This window comes from Ambystoma mexicanum, chromosome 11, assembly GCF_040938575.1.
Source record: "Ambystoma mexicanum isolate Mex_15411 chromosome 11, UKY_AmexF1_1, whole genome shotgun sequence".
Classification (NCBI taxonomy): domain Eukaryota; kingdom Metazoa; phylum Chordata; class Amphibia; order Caudata; family Ambystomatidae; genus Ambystoma; species Ambystoma mexicanum.
In genome coordinates this window covers 1,007,396,755-1,007,418,460 of record NC_090934.1, presented here as the reverse complement: position 1 = coordinate 1,007,418,460, position 21,706 = coordinate 1,007,396,755, and the positions used below count along the sequence as shown (strand labels likewise).

General features: G+C 44.6%; 1 protein-coding gene across 1 annotated transcript in view; it reads left to right on the top strand.

Moving 5' to 3' along the window:
* The window catches only part of ADAMTS7 (ADAM metallopeptidase with thrombospondin type 1 motif 7), a 752,931-nt gene that overhangs the window by 254,847 nt on the left and 476,378 nt on the right, over nt 1-21,706 (top strand). The window contains exon 4 of the mRNA XM_069624204.1: nt 13,914-14,110. Coding sequence (XP_069480305.1) covers nt 13,914-14,110 — 197 coding nt within the window. The remainder of the gene's footprint in view (nt 1-13,913; nt 14,111-21,706) is intronic.

Here is a 21,706-nt window from a genome sequence, read left to right as displayed (position 1 = left end):
ATAAATACAAATACAAATACAAATACAAATTATAATTGTTAGGTTTCAATGACTTCTGGCCAATCCTCCTTCAGCCCTTTGGAAATGATCTTTCCACAAATGATGAGTCTGTAGAATTCTCATCAGAAGATGTATCAATATCATCATCAGCTTCTTGATATTTTTGGCTAGTAGAAGTAGACGTCACTTTTGGTTCAATAAGGTGGTTTTGGGAGTGTACATGCACTCTTTTCTGTGAGCTAAGTATTTAATTTGAAGGGCTCACATCCGAGCGCCTTCTCTTGGCTATTCCAGATGTTATGCCGGTTGCTCTTTCTTTGGGTGAGGTGCTAAGCACTCTCTCCAGAGTTTTAGCCCCGTTTGTCAGTGGAAAGACATCACTGATGTTATCACTAGTAAAACAGGAAATTCCAGTTGCTCTTCCTAATTGTAATTTTTTATTTAGTGTTGTCAAGTCAATTAATAATTGGTCAGCTACAGCCAAAGAGGACCTTTTATTCCCCACACACAGTGCTTCATCAACCAGACCCTTAGATACAGCCTCCTTAAGAGTACATCAGGCTCATTTATAACATGTTCAGCAATTATAGCTTCAGGTGTTAAAGAATTAAGATCAGCCTGCATTTGGGCATTAGGTAGTTCAACCATCGCAGCATTCATCCCAGCTGAGTTATTTTCATTTTTGTTATTGCCAGTTTGAGAATTAAAAGAATCCCACTTTGTTCTGTTAGGGACCAATACATCTTTGCTGCACAATAGATTTGATTCGATTTGTTTAGGCAAAACAGGTGTACAGATATTTTCTGACGTTACTTTTTCAGTAGCGGTATTAGCAATTACATCACAGTTATTTGATCCGGGAGCTGCAATAACTGCTATGTCCTCATAGCTCCCCGTAACTACTTTCACTCGATCAGGAGCGTCAAAGGGATTTCGTGAACTTTTCAACCCTTGAGCATGTAGGATTACAATTCCAGTGTGTGAGGTGCTCAGAGTATCAGGGAACTATACGTCATTGGCTGCACAGCCAGCACTAGCAGACCGCCGCGGCACCACCAGGTGGCGGCAAACCAAGTCCCCTCGAGAGCCTTCCCCCTCCCGCTCTCGCTCATCCTCTATGGCAACCGCCTCGTCGGGAGACGGAAGCTCTTCCCCTCTTAGCTCCAACCCAGCCGCACCCGCACACGGGTCCATCGCAGCCCGGTCCACGCACACATCCAGGGGCCCGGCAGCGGAGGAGACACCAACCAGCCTCAAGCACCCTGCCAACCCACTCGCTCCATGCAGAGGTAGGGGGGTTTGTGAGGTTTGGGGATATTTATTGTGTCTGGCGGTATCAGTGGAATTGTGTATTGTTAGTGATTTCAAGTCATTCACATGCACTTCACTGCTACTAAATGAAGAGCGTCGGGATCTCTTAGCAGGATACGGACAGGGGCCCGTTGCTTCACATAACAAAGCTTCCACCGGCTCCCCCCGCATTAATCTCTGCTCGATAGCAGAAGTACAGCATCTGTGATGGAGGCTAACTGTGGGTAACTATCCGGAACAGACATTAGACAAGCCCCTCCACCGGCTCCAGGTGTTATATTAGGTATTGCTGTTTTCGTTTCCACGCACAAGAGCTAAACGGGAATAAGAGTACAAGTACTAGAATGGAGGGAACTAAATTTTAAGCAGTCAAATGTCAAGTGTCAAGTAGAATTGAGAGGATTTATGTTTAAAGGGGGACGTCGGCAACAATCTTACCTTACCGATGCCTCTCACTACCTCCCCTCACGAATACCACCAACTCACTTTAGGCTCTCCTCCGTTTAATATTTTTGGCAAAATTATTTTCTCATTCGCGCTCCCCAGAGACCTTCACTCGGGGCCGACGTTGTGCAGCTCCTCTGGTAATAGGTAGCTCCCTCAGCGAACACCAGCAAACGCCACTTGCTACCACTTTCGCTCCGCTTTCGCGGGAGGAAGTGGTTTTATGTGGTGAACAGGATGTAGTGCAGCGACTCCGCCTCCAGGGAGTTAAAGGTCCAGTAGTAGCAAATACAGCCAAACTCTTCTTCCAACACCAGCAAACACCACTTGCTACCACTTTCACTCCGCTTTTGCGGGAGGAAGTGGTTTTATGTGGTGAACAGGATGTAGTGCAGAGACTCCGCCTCCAGGGGAGTTAAAGGTCCAGTAGTAGCAAATACAGCCAAACTCTTCTTCCAACACCAGCAAACACCACTTGCTAGCACTTTCGCTCCTCTTTCGCGGGAGGAAGTGGTTTTATGTGGTGAACAGGATGTAGTGCAGCGACTACGCCTCCAGGGGAGTTAAAGGTCCAGTAGTAGCAAACACAGCCAAACTCTTCTTCCAACACCAACAAACACCACTTGCTACCCCTTTCTGTTCCCACAGTTACTTTCCATCATGGCATGGACCCTGCTACTCAGACAAAGATTGCCTTTTTTCAGGCTTTGCTCAGGAATACATAGTCAGCCCTCACCACAGCACCCCACATGTTATCACGTCAGGTTGTGCCATGTCATGACCCAACAGGTTAAGGAAAGCAAGTCTAAGCCTTCAGCAGGTGAGGGTAGGGGAATGAGTATTAACAACCTGGACTAAGCCCTTACTCCTGTGCTCCAGACAGCTACAGAGGAGGAGGTCCAGACTCCTTCCTACTCTTTGAGTGAGCATATGGCTCCAGTGTTAGTTTGGCATTTCTTTCTCCCAGCTGGCTAAAATGTTGCATTTACAGGTGGAGTGGTCTAATGCCACCTAGGAACTTCTTTTTCCAATGCACAGCTCTTTGTTATAAAGGTTTTCAGAGCCATACGTGCAAGTGTACAATCCGGGACCTATGGTTACCCAGACCTTACTGGCCAGGCCCGTTCTGTCCTCTGGGATTATGACACAGGAGATATCTATCTTTGCAAGATTATGCCTGTTGATGGGTTTTACTATGGTTTCTACTATGAAGTATTGTTTCACAGATCTAATAAAAAGGTCACCCCCTCTATGCTAGCTCTGCCCTTACTGTCTGGGATGCTGCTGGCCCCTCTGGCTCCGATTCTCCACACCCCTCTGCCAGAGACACCCAAGTCAATTCCACTCAGTCTGGGACCCCACATACCATCACCTCCAGAGACTTCAACTCCCACTAAGAAGTCTGATAGGCCTGTCATAGTGGCCTTTGCAGTCCAGCCAAATCTGTGAACGCTCCAAAGAATGCATCACTGGTGGACTCTCATGTCTGTGCAGATACGGATGCTGAAGGAAAAAAAGGCAAAGAGTCTCCTTCAGTAGGTGCCTTTCACGAAAGGTTACTGCAAATCATGGAGCTCTGGGCTTGCATCTTCCCCTTTCTTCCGACATGGATGAAGGGGCCTTGCAGAGGTATTGGGTTTCATACCTCATAAACGGCATCCCACTGCAGCTTGATCTACTGAACAAGGCCAAAACACAGTGGGAATTCCACCACTCGGTGATGCCCACCAATCATAAGTTGGATTCCAAATCACTGCTGATGCCACAGGAGAAGCCCTGCCACAGCTCCCATTCACCAGCCCATTGGGCAGTGGTTTGTGCGGCTCTAGCCCAGGTCCATACTCCTTCCTCGTCATCAGCCTCAGGAAAACTTGTTCTGTCTCCATTCCAAAAAGAGGGCAACACTATGGAGGCAATTGGCAAGTAAACGTATACCAATAATGCTCTGCTTCTCTTTTCAGCAAGTACGAATACCGTTTGGAGCCCTGTAACCTCAGGCTATGGCGGGAGATAGGTGCCTTTGCCCAATGCCTACCTAAGGCTAAGAATGAGAATTTCCTAAACAAAATGTAAAACAAATAATGATAATTTCCTTGCAGGTTTAGCAAACGCCAGGTCAGTGGCCCTAGACTTGTTTGAGACCACAGCAGCTCATTTCGATGCAGCATCCGAGAAGGACAAAAAGGAGGTTTCTCCGTTGTCTACAAGGACCGGCTACAGATAACAAGAGCACCACAACTAAACATCCTAAATTGCAAATCCCCACTCCTGCACCTAGCCTTAGGTCAACAAACCAACCCATCTTTCCTAGTTGCCTACAGGCCACCAACAAAGAACCCTACTTTCACAGACACATTTATGGATGCCATCACCAAAATTGCCATTAAACATGATCACCTGATCATAGTGGGTAATTTCAACATCTGGTTCAAAGAAGAACACACAGATTCACCCAAAGCTCTAACAAATCAGCTTGCAATGATGCATCTTTAATAACTGATTAACAGAGTGACACACACACACACAGCAGGCCAGACCGCTGATGAAATCTTCTGCAACAAAAACCTGGTCACAATTGTACCACCAATGCAGATACTAGCTAACCTCGCACAAAACCCTCCAATTCAGAAAATAAACTGGAAATCCATAAACACTGCAGACCTAAACACCAGACTGGAAGCCACTAAACCTTCAATCACTGTTTTAGACTCAACACGCATAGAAGAAAGACCCGAGACAATCCAAAAATGGATCAAGAAAACACTAGACAACATTGCACCAGAAAAACCATTCACCCCGTCACTAAAGAAAACAGTGGCAAGATGCTTCAGACCCCACCTCAGAGCAATGAAAAAAACAAACAGGAACAACAATGGAGCAAAAACTATGACCAACAAGAAAAAGATAAAATACCAAAAACAGATACTACTATACAAAGCTGAAATACTAAAATCAAAAACCAAATACTACAACAAACATATCACAAGCTCATGCAACACCCAGAAAGAGAGGTTCAGCATCAGCAACGAACTAAGAAACCCAAAACTATGCAACAACACTGTAAAGGAGAGAGCAGCCAGCCAGGAGTGTGGAACTTAAAAGAGCCTTTATTCAGGATACAGAGAAATAATAAATCAATATCAATGTTCCAAGAAAGATTTCTTCTTCTTTCTGTAGTAAGGGTGAGGCTTCACGAAATGACAGCTAATCCTCGTATGCCCAGAGCGTCTCGGGTGAAGCTCTCTCTCTCTTGATGTCCTACAAGAGAATGGAAAAGACACACACAGTCCGTCATTTGTTTTACCCTTATATACAGGCTGGAGTTGGGTGGACCAATCAGTGAGGTCTTTTCCCGGTTCTCTATAAATATTCCCATAAGCCCCGCCCCCTTCCTCTTGTATCGAAGGCTGCCACATTGCCTTGGTCATCAAGCCCGGGAAACTGCGGGGAACCCCTGCTTCCACGCAAGCCGGCACTGCCAAGGCTCTTGGAACGCTGTTGAGAAACACAGAAGGTGAGCTCTGGTGGAGGACCCGGAAAAAGGTTTCTGCTTCGTGTGTCTCTGTTAAGTGTTTCTGCTGTACTGGGAACTGAACCGCGTGGTAGGAAGTCGACGGTTGCCGTGGAACGTGTCCGGCCCAGTTGTTATCCTGGGTCTTGTCGTACCGCTTGTCGGGGAGAATATTCCCTGGGTAGGCAGAAAATAGGGGAGCGGTTACGGTCGGGATACTTTCAATCGGGTCTCCTGTGATCCCGACTTCCCGGGTCTCGCGGCTGTCAGCCGCATGGTCGTAGAACCCTGTATGCCCCAGACATCGTTGTTTTACCCACTCTTGTTGGGTTGCACCGAGTGAGCTCTCATTTTGTCTTCTTTCCATATTGCTGCGTTCTACTGCTGGCAGTTGGTTTCCTTCTCGGCGTTCTGTTTCTGGCATCCCTTCTGTTGGGCTTCCCCTGCATTCCTTCATGTTCGGTTCACAAACACACCAACCCCATCACAATAACTATGCGATAACCTTGTAGACCACTTAAAAAACAAAATCACAAACATCCGGCACGTCATTAAGAACATGCCTAAAACATCACTGATCCCCCAACCAGATAATACCGGAACCATCTACTAGGCTAAACCACCTCTCACTGATCTCGACAGAAGAATTCAACAACCATGTGAGCAAAAGCAACAGAACCGGCTCTCCAGCAGACCCTGGCCCATCGTACGTATACAAGACTATCCTTACCTAGAAAACACCAGCAGAATATTTCCTCAGACACTCACTAACAGGAGCTGTGGATGAGCCTTCTTATCGGCATACATCAAGCCACTCCTTAAAGACCCATCAGGAAACATGGAAGACATAACCAACTACCAACCAATCTCAAACATCCCATACACGGCAAGGTTACTAGAAAGCTACGTCCACAAACAAATCCTGGAACACATAGAAAACAATCAGGCACTAGACCAGGCGCAAGAAGGTTTCAGACCCATGAGAGGAACATAAACAGCATTACTATCAATATGGGACGATCTAAAAACCAACACAGACTCCAATGTCTAATCAGCACTAATACTACTTGATCTATCAGCAGTCTTCGACAGTCCACCATGAAACACTCATCAAATGACTCAAAGATATAGGAATCAGCAACACAGTGCTACTCTGACTAAAATCCTTCATGACAGAAAGAATAGAAATGTACACCATTCAAATCAACACCCTGCAAAACAACATTTTGAGTCCGACAAGGCTCATCACTCTCACCACTACCATTCTACATCTACATGACCCTCCTCATTAACCCCATCAAAAGACACAGCCTCACCGGCTACAACTATGCAGATGACACACAAAGCATCTACAAAATCCAACCCATACCAACTGCCTCGCAGAAATAAACCATTGAATGAGTACCAACAGCTGCAAACTCAACCCGGACAAACAGAAATCATGATTGCACGCAATGACACTTCCAACCATCACCACATTCCATGGCCCACCAAATTTGGAAACCCACCAGAACCTTCCAAAGTGGTCAATAATCTCAGAATACTAATGGACTATGAACTAACATTTAAACCACAAGTTAACGCAGGAGTAAATAAATGCTTCTTCCACCTACATACAATCAAGAGGATACTTACATTCTTCACCTTCCCACACAGAACACTTGCCGTCATCTCTCTCTCCATGTAAAGAATAGACTACGCCAACGGTATGTATCTCAGAATGCCAAAATACCTAATGAAAAAACAACAAATACAAAATGCAGCAGCAAGAATACTCCTCAGATTCACTAAGAGAGAGCACATCACACCACCACTGAGAACACTATATTGGATTCCAGTCAAAAAAATAATTTTCTTCAAAACATTCTGCATAACGCAGAGAAATCCACGGCAAAGTAGCAGAATTCATACAGGGAAAAATCTTCATCTACAAACCAAAACGAACATTAAGATCCAGCAACGACATTTGACTTGAACCAAAACAATACTTGAAGTGTAAATTCGGGGATCAGCGTTCTCCTGCATAGCAGTGAGACTCTGGAACTCTCTCCCTAAGGAAATCCGAACAACAGAAGATCACCTAAAGTTCAGAATTCTGTTAAAACATGGCTCTTCATCTCACTGAGCTAAATAGGAAACATCATGGAAGGAAACCACCAACACAATACAAAAGAAATACCGAAGACAGCAAAAACCTAACTGCCCAAAACAGGGCCACCCAAAGGAATAAAGCATCCGATCAGCAAATCACCACAGAATAATAATAACTCATTGGATCAACATAACCTGTAGAAAAAGACTCAGACAACAACTACCCTACTAAAAACTCTCTAAATACTCTGCATACTGACCCTCAAACACTGAACAGATCAGACATAGACCGCTGATGCAAAACAACATCAAAAATACCAATCGCAACCTACAGACACTCCACACCACCCAACAGGAAACAAAACCAATTGCACACAAAGCACCCCATACGCACTCATGCATCAAACACCACATAGCATGGACAAACTAAAATACACAGTGAGCATTTTTTCCAAACTGAAACTACCAACAGAACATCAATGCTTCTCTTGCGCTTTTCCTCCTCAATCCTACTAACTAAGCCCCTCAAACCCCTTCCCTTTTCAGACTGCAAAAGCCCATGAACATGGCAGTGGCATAAATCACAATGACATAACATCAAGAGGTATGTTTATCTAGCTTGGATACAAAGTTGTATGCCTCATTAAGAGGCCCAAAAACCATTTCACCACACCCTCTTCCTCAGCCCAGTGTTTGTGCAGAAAAGGGGTGGAGGTTTGGGACGTTGGAGAATAGGATGGGTCATAGGTACGGGAAAGGGGGGATTACCGCTTCTCACCATCGGTTGTCTTACCCCACCATCCCCACTACCCAAAGACCCCTCACCCAGGTGATCCTCCCGCACTGGTCCACCCCCAGGTTCTGGATCTTGAAGAAGAGATCCCAGGGGCTAGTAGGTGAGGCACCCTTTGGTTTCGCACACCTTGCTCTTACAAAGACTTTTGGGTCTAATGGATTTCTGCACCCTGTTGGTGCCCCAGGCTAGGTGCACATAAGCGTGAATCTGTTGCATTTGGCAGCCTCTTGGTTTCAGGAACTGCAGCCCCAGTCAGTCAAGATTCCAGTACCTCCATAGGTCAGGAACGATCAACAGGAGGAATCAATCTGCTGGTGGGAGTACCGATTCACAATTCCCCCTCTGACAAGATGCATGGCAACTGATCCCTCTGTGTGTGTGTGTGTGTGATGCTACCATGGACAAGTTGGAAACACAGGATTTGTGGTCTCCAGAGGGGTGTGCTCATCATATCAATCGTCTCAAACTCAAGGCTATCTTCAGTTAGGAAGGCATGGTATTAAACAGTGAAGACAGACACAAGTGACCACAGTTCAAGGGTGTTTATTGAACTTCAGTGGGTTGCTTGAAAGCCTATCTAAACCTAAATCTAAGGATGGGATCAAGCTACGACCATGAAATAATAATAACGCAGTCCTATTCGAGTCTCTGTCAAAATAAAAGGGCCTATACTAATAAACCTATTGCCAATCCTTACTTCTTAATACAAACTGATGTGGGACAATAGTGTATGCAACAAGGAAAGTGTTCAGGAAATAATATGTCAGGATAGTTGAGCAGTTGGCTTCCCTTCCCCACATTTTCAGCACCAGGGAAAGCGGCACATTCGATCTTTGCACACGCTCTGGCTTCTCTGCCACAAGGATAGAGTTTAAAGCATAGGTATTAGGGCCTTCTGCCAAAGCCTCTTTCCCAATAACAGTCTCTTACTGTAGAGGGCCTGTCGTAACAAACAAGCACCAAAGTTCCTTATTTATCAGGATTTTCACGTTCACAAGTTCTCGCTTTCAGTGTTCATTATGGGTCTCTCTGCTTCAGACTCGGACCCCCTTTTTATCACAATGTTCACAACTGGTCTCCCTCCCAGGGCTCGGAAATATGTAATCTCACTTTCTGTGTTTTCCTCTTGATATCAAAAATCGTATGTGCGATGGGTTTTGCTTAAACCATCACAGGACCACTTCGATTCACTTTACACAATGCTCTTTCCAATAATCTACTTTCGATTCTGCCACTTCTTGGCTGGATACATTACAGAGACTTTCGATTGAGCACCTTTGTGGTGCCAGACCACTTTGTCACTGGTATTCTATCTTTTCCCTTTAATGTTCAAACATTCATCAGCAATTAAGCTTTCCTCCCGTCTTTCATCCCACGCATTTCAATCTTCGTTCTTGTGCTTGTTATACAATGTTGCCGCTTGCAACCTTGACTTCAACACAGACCGGTCTTGCATCGGTCTACCCAACTCACCGGATGTGTTGATCTGTCGGGCGCTGCTTTTAATCTTGGAGTCAAGGAAGGTACCACAGCGGCTGCTATTCCTCCCCGACTTGGTCAGCCGTGCAGGAGGCGCCTGGGTATCTCTGATACACAATGCAGGATTCTTCAGTTTGGTTTCCTGGCCTTACGCTTTCTAATCTGAAGGGTTCTGGAAAGTAACCGGTTCTCGCCAAAAAGGTCAAGTATATCTCCCTCCTTGCGTACCCTTCTTTGTCTGACGTCTTCCTTCCTTCGTTCGGCAGCCGTTGTGAAAGTACTTTTCCTTTGTGTGCTTTGTCTCACTCAAAGTGTGCTCTCGTGCTACGCCTTTTATCCATGTGGGAAAGTTTAATGGAAGTCAGGTGTGAGTGATTACCAGTAATTGTCTGACCTTGTCTGACCATAGTAGTGGGACATGATAGGTACAATGCTCGTGTGTGAGTCTGTTTTCTCCCAGAGAGGGCTGTCTGTGGGAAAGTGTTTGTAAAGGGAAAGCGGGTATGGGTAGTGTTTCTAAATATCCTATCTGGTAGGATGGGGTAAAGGTTTTACAGGGAGGGGGGATACCGGATCCCACCATCGGGTGTCCCACCACTCCCACTTCTCGTAGATCCCTAACCCAGGTGATCCTCCCGCACTGGTCCACCCCCAGGAACTGGATCCAAAAGTGATGGCCGTGTCATGGCAACCAGGATGACAGATCCCTGAGGACTAGCTGGTGAGATACCTTCTGGTTTCTCACACTTCCTTGCGCTCAAGAGCCTTCCAGATTCTGCCCAGGGTTCACAGGGTCTGCATTTAAACAGACAATCCAACCACAATCTTTTATGTGGACAAAAAGGGTGGTACTCAGTCCCTCCACCTTTGACTTCAACTTTTAGCAGTGATGCCTACAGATGAACATCTTTCTAGTGGCCACCCACCTTTTTGGAGAACACATCTTTCAGGTAGATTCCTTAAGCAGATGGTCTTAAGCCCTGCATATGTGGGATCTTAATCAGGATGTCATTGACCAAACATTTTCTCAGTGTTGAGCTCCTGTAGTCAATCTTTTTGCCTTCTAGCACAACACAAGTCCTCTCTGTACCTCTTGAGGCGGTGAAATCCCTGGGTCATGCCTGCCTCATTTCCTGGGATGGACACACACTTTATGTATTTTGCTCCCTTCCTCTGATTCCAAAGGTGCTCCACATGGTGAAACACACTTGGAACTGTCACCTTCTCGTCATAGGTCCACACTGGCAAACCAGCATCTGGTTTCCAGAACTGCTTATTCTTAAATCGGCTCCACCAGTGCATCTTCTACAGAAACCGAATCTCCTGTTTCAGCTGGGGGGTCAAGTCCATCCATCCTATCAATTGCTTTCCTTAGCAGCTTGAGCCTGTCCTAAATAAAAAACCTGTATCATCAAGGCTGCCAGAAAGTCCTGTACGTGTGCGCAGTACCCAGCCAAGCAGACTTGCTTCTGCGATAGAGTCTCAATGATGGGGTCAGTCCTCTTCCTTCCTCTTTCCATCATGTAATTTCTTGTTTTGTTTTATCTCACAGACTCAGGGATTTCTTTTGACTCCTCCTGAACCTTCCTTCCGTCCATTGAATCCTACCACAATGCAAGGGATATCTGCTTTTCGCTGGCTAACCCAGTAACCCAGACACTTTATTGGTTTGCTGAGACTGCACCCACCTACTCATGCTACACATCCTCCATGGGATGTCAACATAGTGCTCTTTTTTTTCTGGCACACAAACTTTTTGTACCAATGGCTTCAGCAGATATCCGCCTTGTGACATGGGATACAGCATTTTCGGTTGTGCTTATATCGGTTAGGAAAATCAGTGCAATTCAGGCTCTCTGCTCGTCTGAGCCTTACTTGATTGTCCACAGGGTTAAGGTGACTGACTCTCTTCCCAACATTGTGTCATTTTTTTTCATCTGAAGCAGGAAATCTTTTTTCTGATCTTTTTCCCAGATCCTTATTCTGAGGCTGAGAGCACTCTGCATTTCTTGGATGTTGCTACAGTGCTTAGCTTTTATCTGGAACGATTGAAACCTTTTTTTCACCTTTTGTCACCTTTCGTGGATCTTCCCGCAGTTCTAATGCAGTTAAAGACACCATTAACCGGTGGCTAGTGTCTTGTATTCAGGAATGCTTAACACTGAGGAAGGTCTCTCCTTGTAAAGGAATGTATGCCCACATGGTTCATGGTTGCCTTCCAGAGACATTTTCCCCTGAAGAACGTCTTCAGGGCAGCTGCCTGGGGTACAACAGATGCTTTTTTACAAGCACTATGCTATGGATCTTAGTGCAAGATCTGAAGTTTGTTTCAGACAGGTTGTTCTACGTAACGTTTTTGGTACGTAAAGGGTTCCATTCCCTGTGTAGTCAAGTGCTTTGCAATAAATATCCCGTAAGTATGACAGAAAGGGGACAAGGCATAGGTGTAAGTAGAAGTTACTCACCCTGTGTATACTATACTCATAATCGATAGTTGCTTTTCCGCTATGTAACCCTCTCCCCTTACCTCTAATAACATGTTAGTTTTAACCGCCGGCTTTAGGCTGAAGGGTGTGTTTGTGAGTATACGGGTAGCAGGTTCCGAGTGAGGGGCATGTCTGCTACATGAGCATGCACACCACATTTTCTTTTTTTATTTTTAGCTTAAAGTTGCTGTGCAAAATGTTCCAATCCTGGCCCCATTACGAGCAATGGGGGTCATTAGAAGTTTGCCGGTGAGGGTAATTCTGTTTTCCGGCACGTTTCGGGGCCCGCAAACTACAAGTTTGTTGGTGGGTATTAACTGACTTACCTCCAGCCAAAAGTTGGAGGTAAATCAGGCCCCCACCGGCAAAAAACGCTGGTATTACTGGTGCCGGTAATGCCGGCAATCCCCTCCATGGACTCCTATGGTACTCAATTGAATGGAGATTTCCTGGTATTCCCACTGCCTGTAATATACTGGTAATTCCAGTATATCAGGCGGCAGGAACGTTAACACTGTTTGCTGGTATCCCTCCGGATTTACCAGTGGGATGCCGGCAAACTCCTAATGACCCCATGTCTCCTTAAGTATGGAGGAAAGGGGACTATGAACTGGGAGTACAATAGTCACTAGGGTGAAGATTTTGCAATAAACTCAGATCAGTTTGACTTTTTTGAGCAAGTGAGTTAATGCTGCTTTGATCCCGATAGAGGGCACCCCTTTGTAGGTGAGATATGATTTCTTAATCATTGGTAACCTATTTCAGAGAAATCATGAATCTGAAGTGGGTAGATACATCTTGGGAATTTCGGCAGTAGATGTAAGCTATATAGTACGAGGTCAGGGTCTGATCTGTGGCCAGGCAGAAACACACTCATACCCGTTCATCACATTTTTGGTGTTTGGAGAATCAATTTTTGGTTATACAACTGGATCACAGAGGATCTCACAAGAACCGAAGTTGAGCTCATTCATACTGAGGCTGTGAATTTAGTGTTACACCTCTGTTTGCTTCTCTCCTCTCTGTTTAACTGGAAATTTGAGGGTAACCAATTAATAGACAAGGTGCTTGAGCGTATATTTGAATCTGGAGGACCTCCTCTGTCTCCACGCATAAAGCCCATAGACAGAAATGTTTCTCTTGGCATTTTTTTTTTCTTTTGGCGTGACTTTGAAATGTTGCAAGTGTGTTTCCTTAAAGGTTAAGGCTTTACTTCATGCACTGGGTGTTTGGGTCTAGCTAAATAGCTTGAATGGCTCTCTCAAAGGGTCAACCTTTTGATAAAGGGTATCCTGAGGCCATTCTGATGCCCCTCCTCCCTTATATTATTCATGAGTAGCAGTAGGGTCAGTGGGCTTGTAAGTGCTCCTGTGACTGCCCCCCTGCCTTTGTGTGGGACTGAGCTGTGGTAGTTTGGGGATTCCCTATATACCCTCTCCAGGTCCATCATTCACTAGCCCGAGCGGCCCCCTGCACCCTTTCTTTCTGTCTTGCTTGCTTGATCTGTTTCTGTCTTTGGATCTCCCTGTGTCTGTGTCTGTTTCGTTCTCTCGCTTTCTCTGTCACTCTCTCTCTGTTTTTGTTGTCTGTCTGCCCCCTCTCTCTCTTTCTTTCTCTCTCTCTCTCTCTTTCTCTTTCTCTCTCTCTGCAGCCTTTTCCCTTTATTTAGAACAATGTTGCTGATTGTTTACAAGGCCTACAGTTATGATTAAATGAAACCTAAACATAACCTAAACATAAAAACGAATGGACTAAGATTGTCCTTCTTGTATAACATAATGTTCCTTTTGTTCAGATTCTACAGTGACACCGGACAAGACAGAGAGCCGGAGGGAGAATTGGGAAGACAAGCACAGGAAGAGACAACACAGAAAGAGGAGGTCCATCAGCAAGGAGAAGTGGGTGGAAACTCTAGTAGTGGCTGACACCAAGATGGTGGAGTACCACGGAACCGAGAATGTACAGCACTATATCCTCACAGTGATGAACATGGTGAGCACTATGGGATAGATGTGGCTCATTGATGCAGAGCTTTACAACTCATGTCTGTTTGTGGGTGGGGGCATTACATTTCAGCCAGGCTTTAACGGATACCCCAGGGCATTACACGACATGGTAATGACCCCGCCCAGAGGATTTATTGCTAATAGCATCCCGGAAGGCTTTTCCAGGATGCTAATAGTTGTTTTGTTAAGTTTGAAAAAAATGAAGTTGTTGCTATTTCTCAACTTATAACAAACTGTAAAACAAGATGGCCACCATGGACAAGGGAGAAGGGAACTACGCTTAGTCACTTATCCCTTTCCATGATGGCCATTGCTGCGATAGCGGAAGTGCTGGGAACACGAGGGATGTGGAAGCTGCAGGGTGAGAAAAGAGGTGGAGGGAGCGGGTGAGGGAGGTGGAAATTAGAGGTGGGTGAAGGGGACGCAGGGGAAAACATACCTGCTGTACCAGGAAGATGGTTGCCTCCTTGTTCTGAGGAGGCTCGGAATGCACGCTTTACCGTGAGGTAAAGCCCCCATTCCAAGCTTCCTGATTGGCTGGGAGGTCACCTACCCCCACACAACGACTGCAGTCTTAACATATTATACCCACTTAGCAAATAATTCCCATTTTATTTTATGCCACCTTAGCATATCATCTCAGGTTTCCATGATATTTAGTCAATAACCCATCATTGTCAGGATCCAACTGTTCTCTTTCAGCAAAGTTTACCTTCTGTTGATATTGCTATAAAGGGAGGCAAATGCTACCCAAGGTGGCCTGGTGTCAGGTCCCAGCTGGTGGAATTCTGTAGTAGCTGCTTCCTCAACAGATCCTTGCTAATTTCTTCCTTGCAACAGATGGTCCTAACCTGCTGCACTTGTAACACCCCTGGGGGAATGGGCAAGTGGATCCAATAATAAACTAGACACTTGTCTGTTTTTTAAGACCTGTAGAATGAGATCATACAAATTGTTACTTCCTCACACTTGCTCTGTATTTCCCTTACCACTATCACCCTCTTTCCAACAGGAAGACTAGTGTTTCGGTGAGACCCCAAACAGGAAGGGTTGGTCAGAAGAGGGGCCAGAGGAGGAAACACCACATCAGGTACTCATGTGTGGTAAAGGGGAAAAAGCATTGGGAAACCTATAGATAGAAAATGGGAACATTGTAAGGACTGGCAGTTTGTTACTCTTCTTAGAAGAGGAAATATTTAAACAGAAATTAACAGAATTGATTGTTAAGAGAGTTGTTGAGTTGGAGCCAGACAGGAAGCTGAAGGTAAGGCCAGAGAGAGATATGAAACCTGGATTCCTAAGGATTTGTTTGGGAAGTGTGAGGAAGATTTCTATGAAGCAGGAAACATGTTTAAGTGTGAAGAAAGAGTATCAGTTGGCATTGGAGGGGGGAGTTCAAGTCAAAGATGGGGAGTGAGATTGCGTTAGAAGCAAGACAGAGAAAACTTGGTTGTTCAATAAGTATGACTAACACTGCATTTATGACCTATCCAATCTGCCTTCTGACTTTGACGTGTCAAGCCTTTCTCATGATACTACTAGGTACAAACGCTGTGATACCTGTGGGTCTGGGCGTTACCTAAATGTAAAATAAAATAAACAAAATAAAATAATTCTTGTGAAAGTGAGATGCAGTGTGTTGTCTGGGAAGAAGAAGAAGAGAGAAAGGAATACAAAAAGAACAGCATGTTAAAAGGGAAACAGAACAAAGTGTTGTGTAGAAAGAGGTCACATTAGACAACATTTTGGTGGGATATGTTGAGGAAGATACGACAGAGGCAGGTACCAGATGGGAGAGCACTGAACAGACCACAACTGATTCGATTCTGCAAGGAGCAATAACATCCTTCATGCGGAATGAACCTTTCGATTTGATATTTTATCATTTGTTAAGACCGAAAGGAACTTTGGAACACTTTGCTTTGAACCCTTCTCTTCTCTTGTATTATTTGAGGTTTTTTTTGGAACTTTACGAGACAGAATATGGTTTTGCCAGAAATCCCTTGGAGTAAGAGGTTAGGACCTTGCTTTGTTTAGAGACTGGCCACTTCTTTAACCTAGAAAACAGCAATGGTATCCAAGAAACAGGATACCCCAGCCACATTCTCATCTTTATACTGGTAATAAAAGCCAGTCAATATTTAATATATTAATAACAATTTGAACACTATATTCAATGACAATGTTAGGCAACAAAGAAATCAAAAAAGTCTGGAGACTCCAAATTCCCATAAAGGCTAGCCAGCTTGCAATCCAACAGCAAACGAGGCAGGATAATGTCCCTGGCTAATCCTCTCTCTGAGAACTTTCATAATTCTAAATGTACATGCAGTTCTGGGGCAGTGAAATGAGTGCATTGTGCAGGGTTTTGCACTGTGCAATGTTCAGATTTACACTGGCAATGGCCTCGCCTCACTGACCACATATGTGCTGCAGCAGAACAAATCTGTTATGTGCCGACTCTAAAACCCTCACAGTTCCTGTTTTCAGTCAGGTGCTCAGATATAACTCATTGGATCATTGCACTTGGGCTGCTCTTTGCAACCCTTGCATGATGATAAAATATGTCTGGGAAGTCATAACTGGCTTAACTTGGCGTGCTCCTGTTGATGTCGCATATAATGCTCTGTCCCCCATAGTGCCATTGTGTATGTGATTGTGAATCCCTTCTGTTATAATATATATGTGCTCTTGGGCTTTGCAAGGTGAATGCGCCGAGTTACGCCAGTCACGACTTCCCAAATGTGCTGAATTTCAGTGATTTTCTTGTGATAAATGTGGTCACTCAACTAAACTTTAACTAAAGATTTTTCAGTGAATTTCAAGGGTTTTGTTATACCATCGTTTTTTTCATGCCACTGGCTTGGCCTTTGGCCATGTCCACTATACAGGTGTAGCAGGCGAATGCCCTGCCTAGTTAGCACGGCCTTTGGTTGTGCCCACTGTATATTTTATATCACTAACAGGTCACTAGCCATGGCCTTGTCCCCTATACATGTGTATAACTCCCATTGACCTTGGCTAGTGATCACGGCCTTTGGCCGTGTACACTGTATAGTTTAAAACACTCCCAAGCCACTTTCACCCCCTACACCACTGTAGCTGTAAAAATATATATACATATATTTTTTATAACTTTTACCCCATAACCGCGGGTATAATGGGCATGTAATACAGATAGCTGCGGTTATCTGTAGTCATCAGATAGCTGCGGTTATCTGGAAAAACAGCAAGAAAAAAAAATGATTCCCTGCCCTCCCAGTCACTTACCAGGTGACCCTCTTCATCTACCCTGCTCCCTCAACTCCCATAAACGTATGTTTCCCTCTCCCATGCCCCCCCAAATCCTTGTTGTACCGTGTGACGCACTTTCATCCCTGCTCGCTTCTTTCTTCTGTAGCTGTGGTTATCCTGCCGAATAGCCATGGCTACAGGAAATTGTTTGGGCTATTGACCTCTTCCCTAGCCCTCCTCTAACTCTCCAATTTTACATTGTGCCTCCCCCCCCAATTCTAGCCTGGTGCCATGTATTCGTTTTTCTTCCTCCAAATGGCATTTTTCTACCATTATGTTTTTAGGTAGCTGTCGGGTTAACCGCAGTTATCTGTTGCATCAAACAAGACACATATGGTGGATTTTCAGTCCTGAAAAGACTCTCTGCTGCAGTGCACAATGGGAGATATACCTATAATTTTGGGAGAAGGGGGCACCCCCTTCTCCAACAAATATTTTAAAAGGTCCTGGGCATAATAACCCCAAATCACCATGGATCTCGAGTCAACGCTTCGCACCCAAGTTGTTTCATACCTGGTACAATTCCATCCAGTGGAGCAGAAATTGGCCTTTTTTGTCTATGAGAAAATGAATAGGGACTAGGCCAAAACTGTGTTTTTAATAAGTCTTAATAACTTTTTTTTATTTTTGAATGGATCTTTCCTAAAATATCCAGTCTGGGGATTAGCAAATTATTTTTACGGATTTCCTGAGGTGCTCAACCTGCAATGTAACTATAGTGCGGCGACCGCTGCACTATCAAAATAGATATATGTGTGTGTGTGTGTATTAAAATAGAATAATTATGTATTGAGCATCTTTAAATACTTTTTTACTGAGAAGTTTATATAATGCTATATTGCTTGGTCAAATTGCTTGCACATGAACAATATGCACTACTGAAAATGCCACATAACTTGCAGTCCTGTACGCAGGAGGGGGTGGCTTGTTCTTTCTCTGGCTAGTTGCACTTTGCACAGGCTTTTCAGGAACGCAGCTATGGGGTCTTTAGACAGAGCAGACTCTTGGAAAGCTATTCCCTGCATTTTTGAAGATATGGCCCTTGGTTATAATGAGCAGTTTTGTGACTCCCCGTGCCTCATTGTTGTGCATCGTGCATAATGCTTACAATCAGGAGGCCCCACGGTTTTGTCTTAAAACATTTCAGAGATAAATTCCCACATGCTCCCTTTTTACCTGGAAACCTACATAAGCATTCTCTATTAAAATCTTGCTTGCAGAAATTGGGGGTGGGGAGCATGCTTTCTCTGTTCAGCCGGTGATTGTTTGGACTTGTCTTCTCGCTACTAAGGAAAGATGCCAAGCATCTCTTCAAAGTTTGGTTTTGTATAAATTTCACACTCCTCTGATACTTAAAGATGTGAAATGTTCAGTGATCAGCTCAATTAGTGCCATGACACCCTTAGGGGGCTTTAGTCTGGGATGTATAAATAATATTGAACTAAACTGCACTGTACTGCAGCTGAGGCAATGAGCTCGTTGGTGATGTCTTCCTCATGAGCATTCCCAAACTGTCTCTACCTCACAGCAATGCTGCTGAAGTTTAGACTGCTGGACACGTATGCTGAGAAAAGACGCAAAGGGAACCGGATTCAGCAATCATCAGAGCTTGCTCCCTTATCCAGCTTAACCCCTCCACCAGTAATGCCTTATTGGCCAAGTGAGAGAAAAGGCAGGGCACAAACAAGAAGGCCCATAGAGGAGGCGGGAAGGAAAACCAGGAAAAAAACAGGAGGGGGAACATGAGAAGGGAAAATGGATGAGTGGATGAAACAGAAGGAGATAAGAGAGAGAAGGAGATGAGTGGGGAGTCTGGAGTGCCAAGGCTGTGGGATTATCATACAACCCAGGACACAGGAAATAGGGTTTAAAAAAGTTTGTTTTACAACAGAAAATATCCCAAGGATCATGTTCATCTCCCTCACTATTCAATATATATATGAAGCCTTGTTTCGATTTGCTGGACAGATTTGGCGTATCATATACCAACTACGCCGACTATCACGATCTACAGGCAATTAATAAGATTTATGCCCTTATACAAGCCTGGATGGCCCAAAATTTGATGGCTCTTAATGATGGAAAAACAGACTTTCTTATTGTTGGTACTGGCCATGGGCTTAGAAAACGCGATTCCCGCTATTCACAGTTCTCCATTGCTGGCTGTTCATCCAAGTCGCCCTCTGTGTAAAGACACTGGAAGTCTATTTTGACTCCCAACTAACCTTTACTAACCATGTACATTCTGTCAGTTGCCTGTGTATGTATATCAACAGACTACTCAGACAAATAAGGCCTTATCTCATGTTGGAAAATAAGGCAGTACTATCGACTGCCCTAGTAAACCCAAGATTAGCATCACTGCAACAGTCAGTTGGCTGGCACTTTGAAAAGCGATGTAAAGAAACCTCCAATCACCCAGAACGCTGCTGTTAGAGCGGTTTATGGGCTGAATCAAAGAGATCATGCCACCTCTAAGCGGCGCCTACTTCACTGGTTGCCTGTACAGCACCCAATTGAAAATAAGTTCTTATACCTATGCACAAATGTGTCGTAGGCACAGCCCCGCAATATTTGAAAGATCGTATTCACAAAAGAATATCTAAATAAAATTCAGGATCAAACCACAGTACTCTTCTTGATCAGCTCAGATTCAAAAAGAATACATTTGGAGGCATTTGTTTCCATGTTTGGGCACCCAGAGCTGTTCAGCCAATGGCTTTATGGGATTTGTTCTGTCCCTTGAGATTTAGGAAAGACTTAAAAACGTTTCTCTTTGACAAAGTAACAGGCTAAATGCCGGTTCATTTTTTCTTCTTTCTTCCTTCTATTGTAGTCTGTCTTATAGCTCTCTGAGCCTTCTGGGTTAGTGGCACTTTATACAAATGTGTATAAATAAATAATTTAGGTTAGACTGGATTAAAGGCTAGGGAATTTTAAAAAAGCAACACAAAAAAGCAATCCTTCCCTGCCCTGATTTTCGGCCTCCTGGCATTCAAATGAAAGGCAGTCACTCGATGGGGTTTTAAGTGTCCCTTGCACTTGTTTCCTGGTTGGCTTGCGTCTTTTTCATTGCCATTGCTGTAGTCAAGATTCCACCACTGTTGCCAAAGGCAGGATTCTGAGCTTTCTTTAGGTGGTCCTCCCCGCCTACTGGACTTGTGGGGTCAAGACTTGTTTCATGTCTTGCCATACTTGGGGCGTGTTTCTGCATATCCCACTGGGCTGAGGGCACCTTGGGACCGCACAATGGAGTACCGGTACACAGCTCTGGCACAGGAATTGCTAACGCAGGTTGAACAGGTGCCCTCCTTCCAGAACCTCTATGCTTGTCTTTTCAACCTACTGCACTGCTTCTCTTTTACCTCCATCTTCGTTCTCTTTTCCCACTTGGCACCCCACAACCATTTGTCCCAATTACGTATTCTCCTGACGTTTCTTCTTCTCTGAGTGATTCTGGCTTGTCAGCCCTCTGGGACCTCTTCTTTGTGCTCTGATTCTTGGTGTCTTTAGGCCAGATTTCAAAATGTTTTTCTGGCGTAAAGGTAAGCATATGCTAGTGCATCCTCACCATTTGTGACAGAATGCTCTATTTCCAAAGGTCATCAGACTGTTCCCATCATAGATGGACACATTTGGCTACCCTTTCCTCCACCCTTATGTGCAATTGCGCAAAGCATGGGTCAAAGAGGGGTTTGTCTGCACATTTCAAATCACATCCTGAACTTAGAAGAAATTAAATGTGCTTTGAAATACATAGAAATAAAAACACATTCCCCTGTGCCTGTTTGGAAAAGGCAAAGGGGGCTGTGCTGTGCATGACAGGGTCATTCCTGACCCTGTCATGCATTTTGTGTTGAGTGGAACAGCAGCTGTTTAAACTGCTGCTGTCCCACTAGCATTTCTGTTTCTCAAACAGGGATAGTACATGCTTTAATGCATTTGTTGACATTGCAAAATGACAAGCTCTTTAAGGGCCCATCATTGTGAAATGCACTCCTAGCACCCAAATGGGTGCTGCGAGCATGTAATACATTAGTTTGAGGAGTGGACCACTGACACAAATGTATGCAAGTGTGCTGGTCCGTGCATCATTTGCACTGCTGTTCAGCCCCCTGGAAATGTGTAGGTCATCTTCGAGAATAAGGTGACCTGGATATGTCCATAAACGATGGATCTATAAATAGCATATCCTCTGTGCTATTTCTTAGATACCACATTTTTTGAAAATGTATGCTTTAGACTATTCCTATACCCCTCTCTGGGTGAGGAACCAGGAATGAGACAC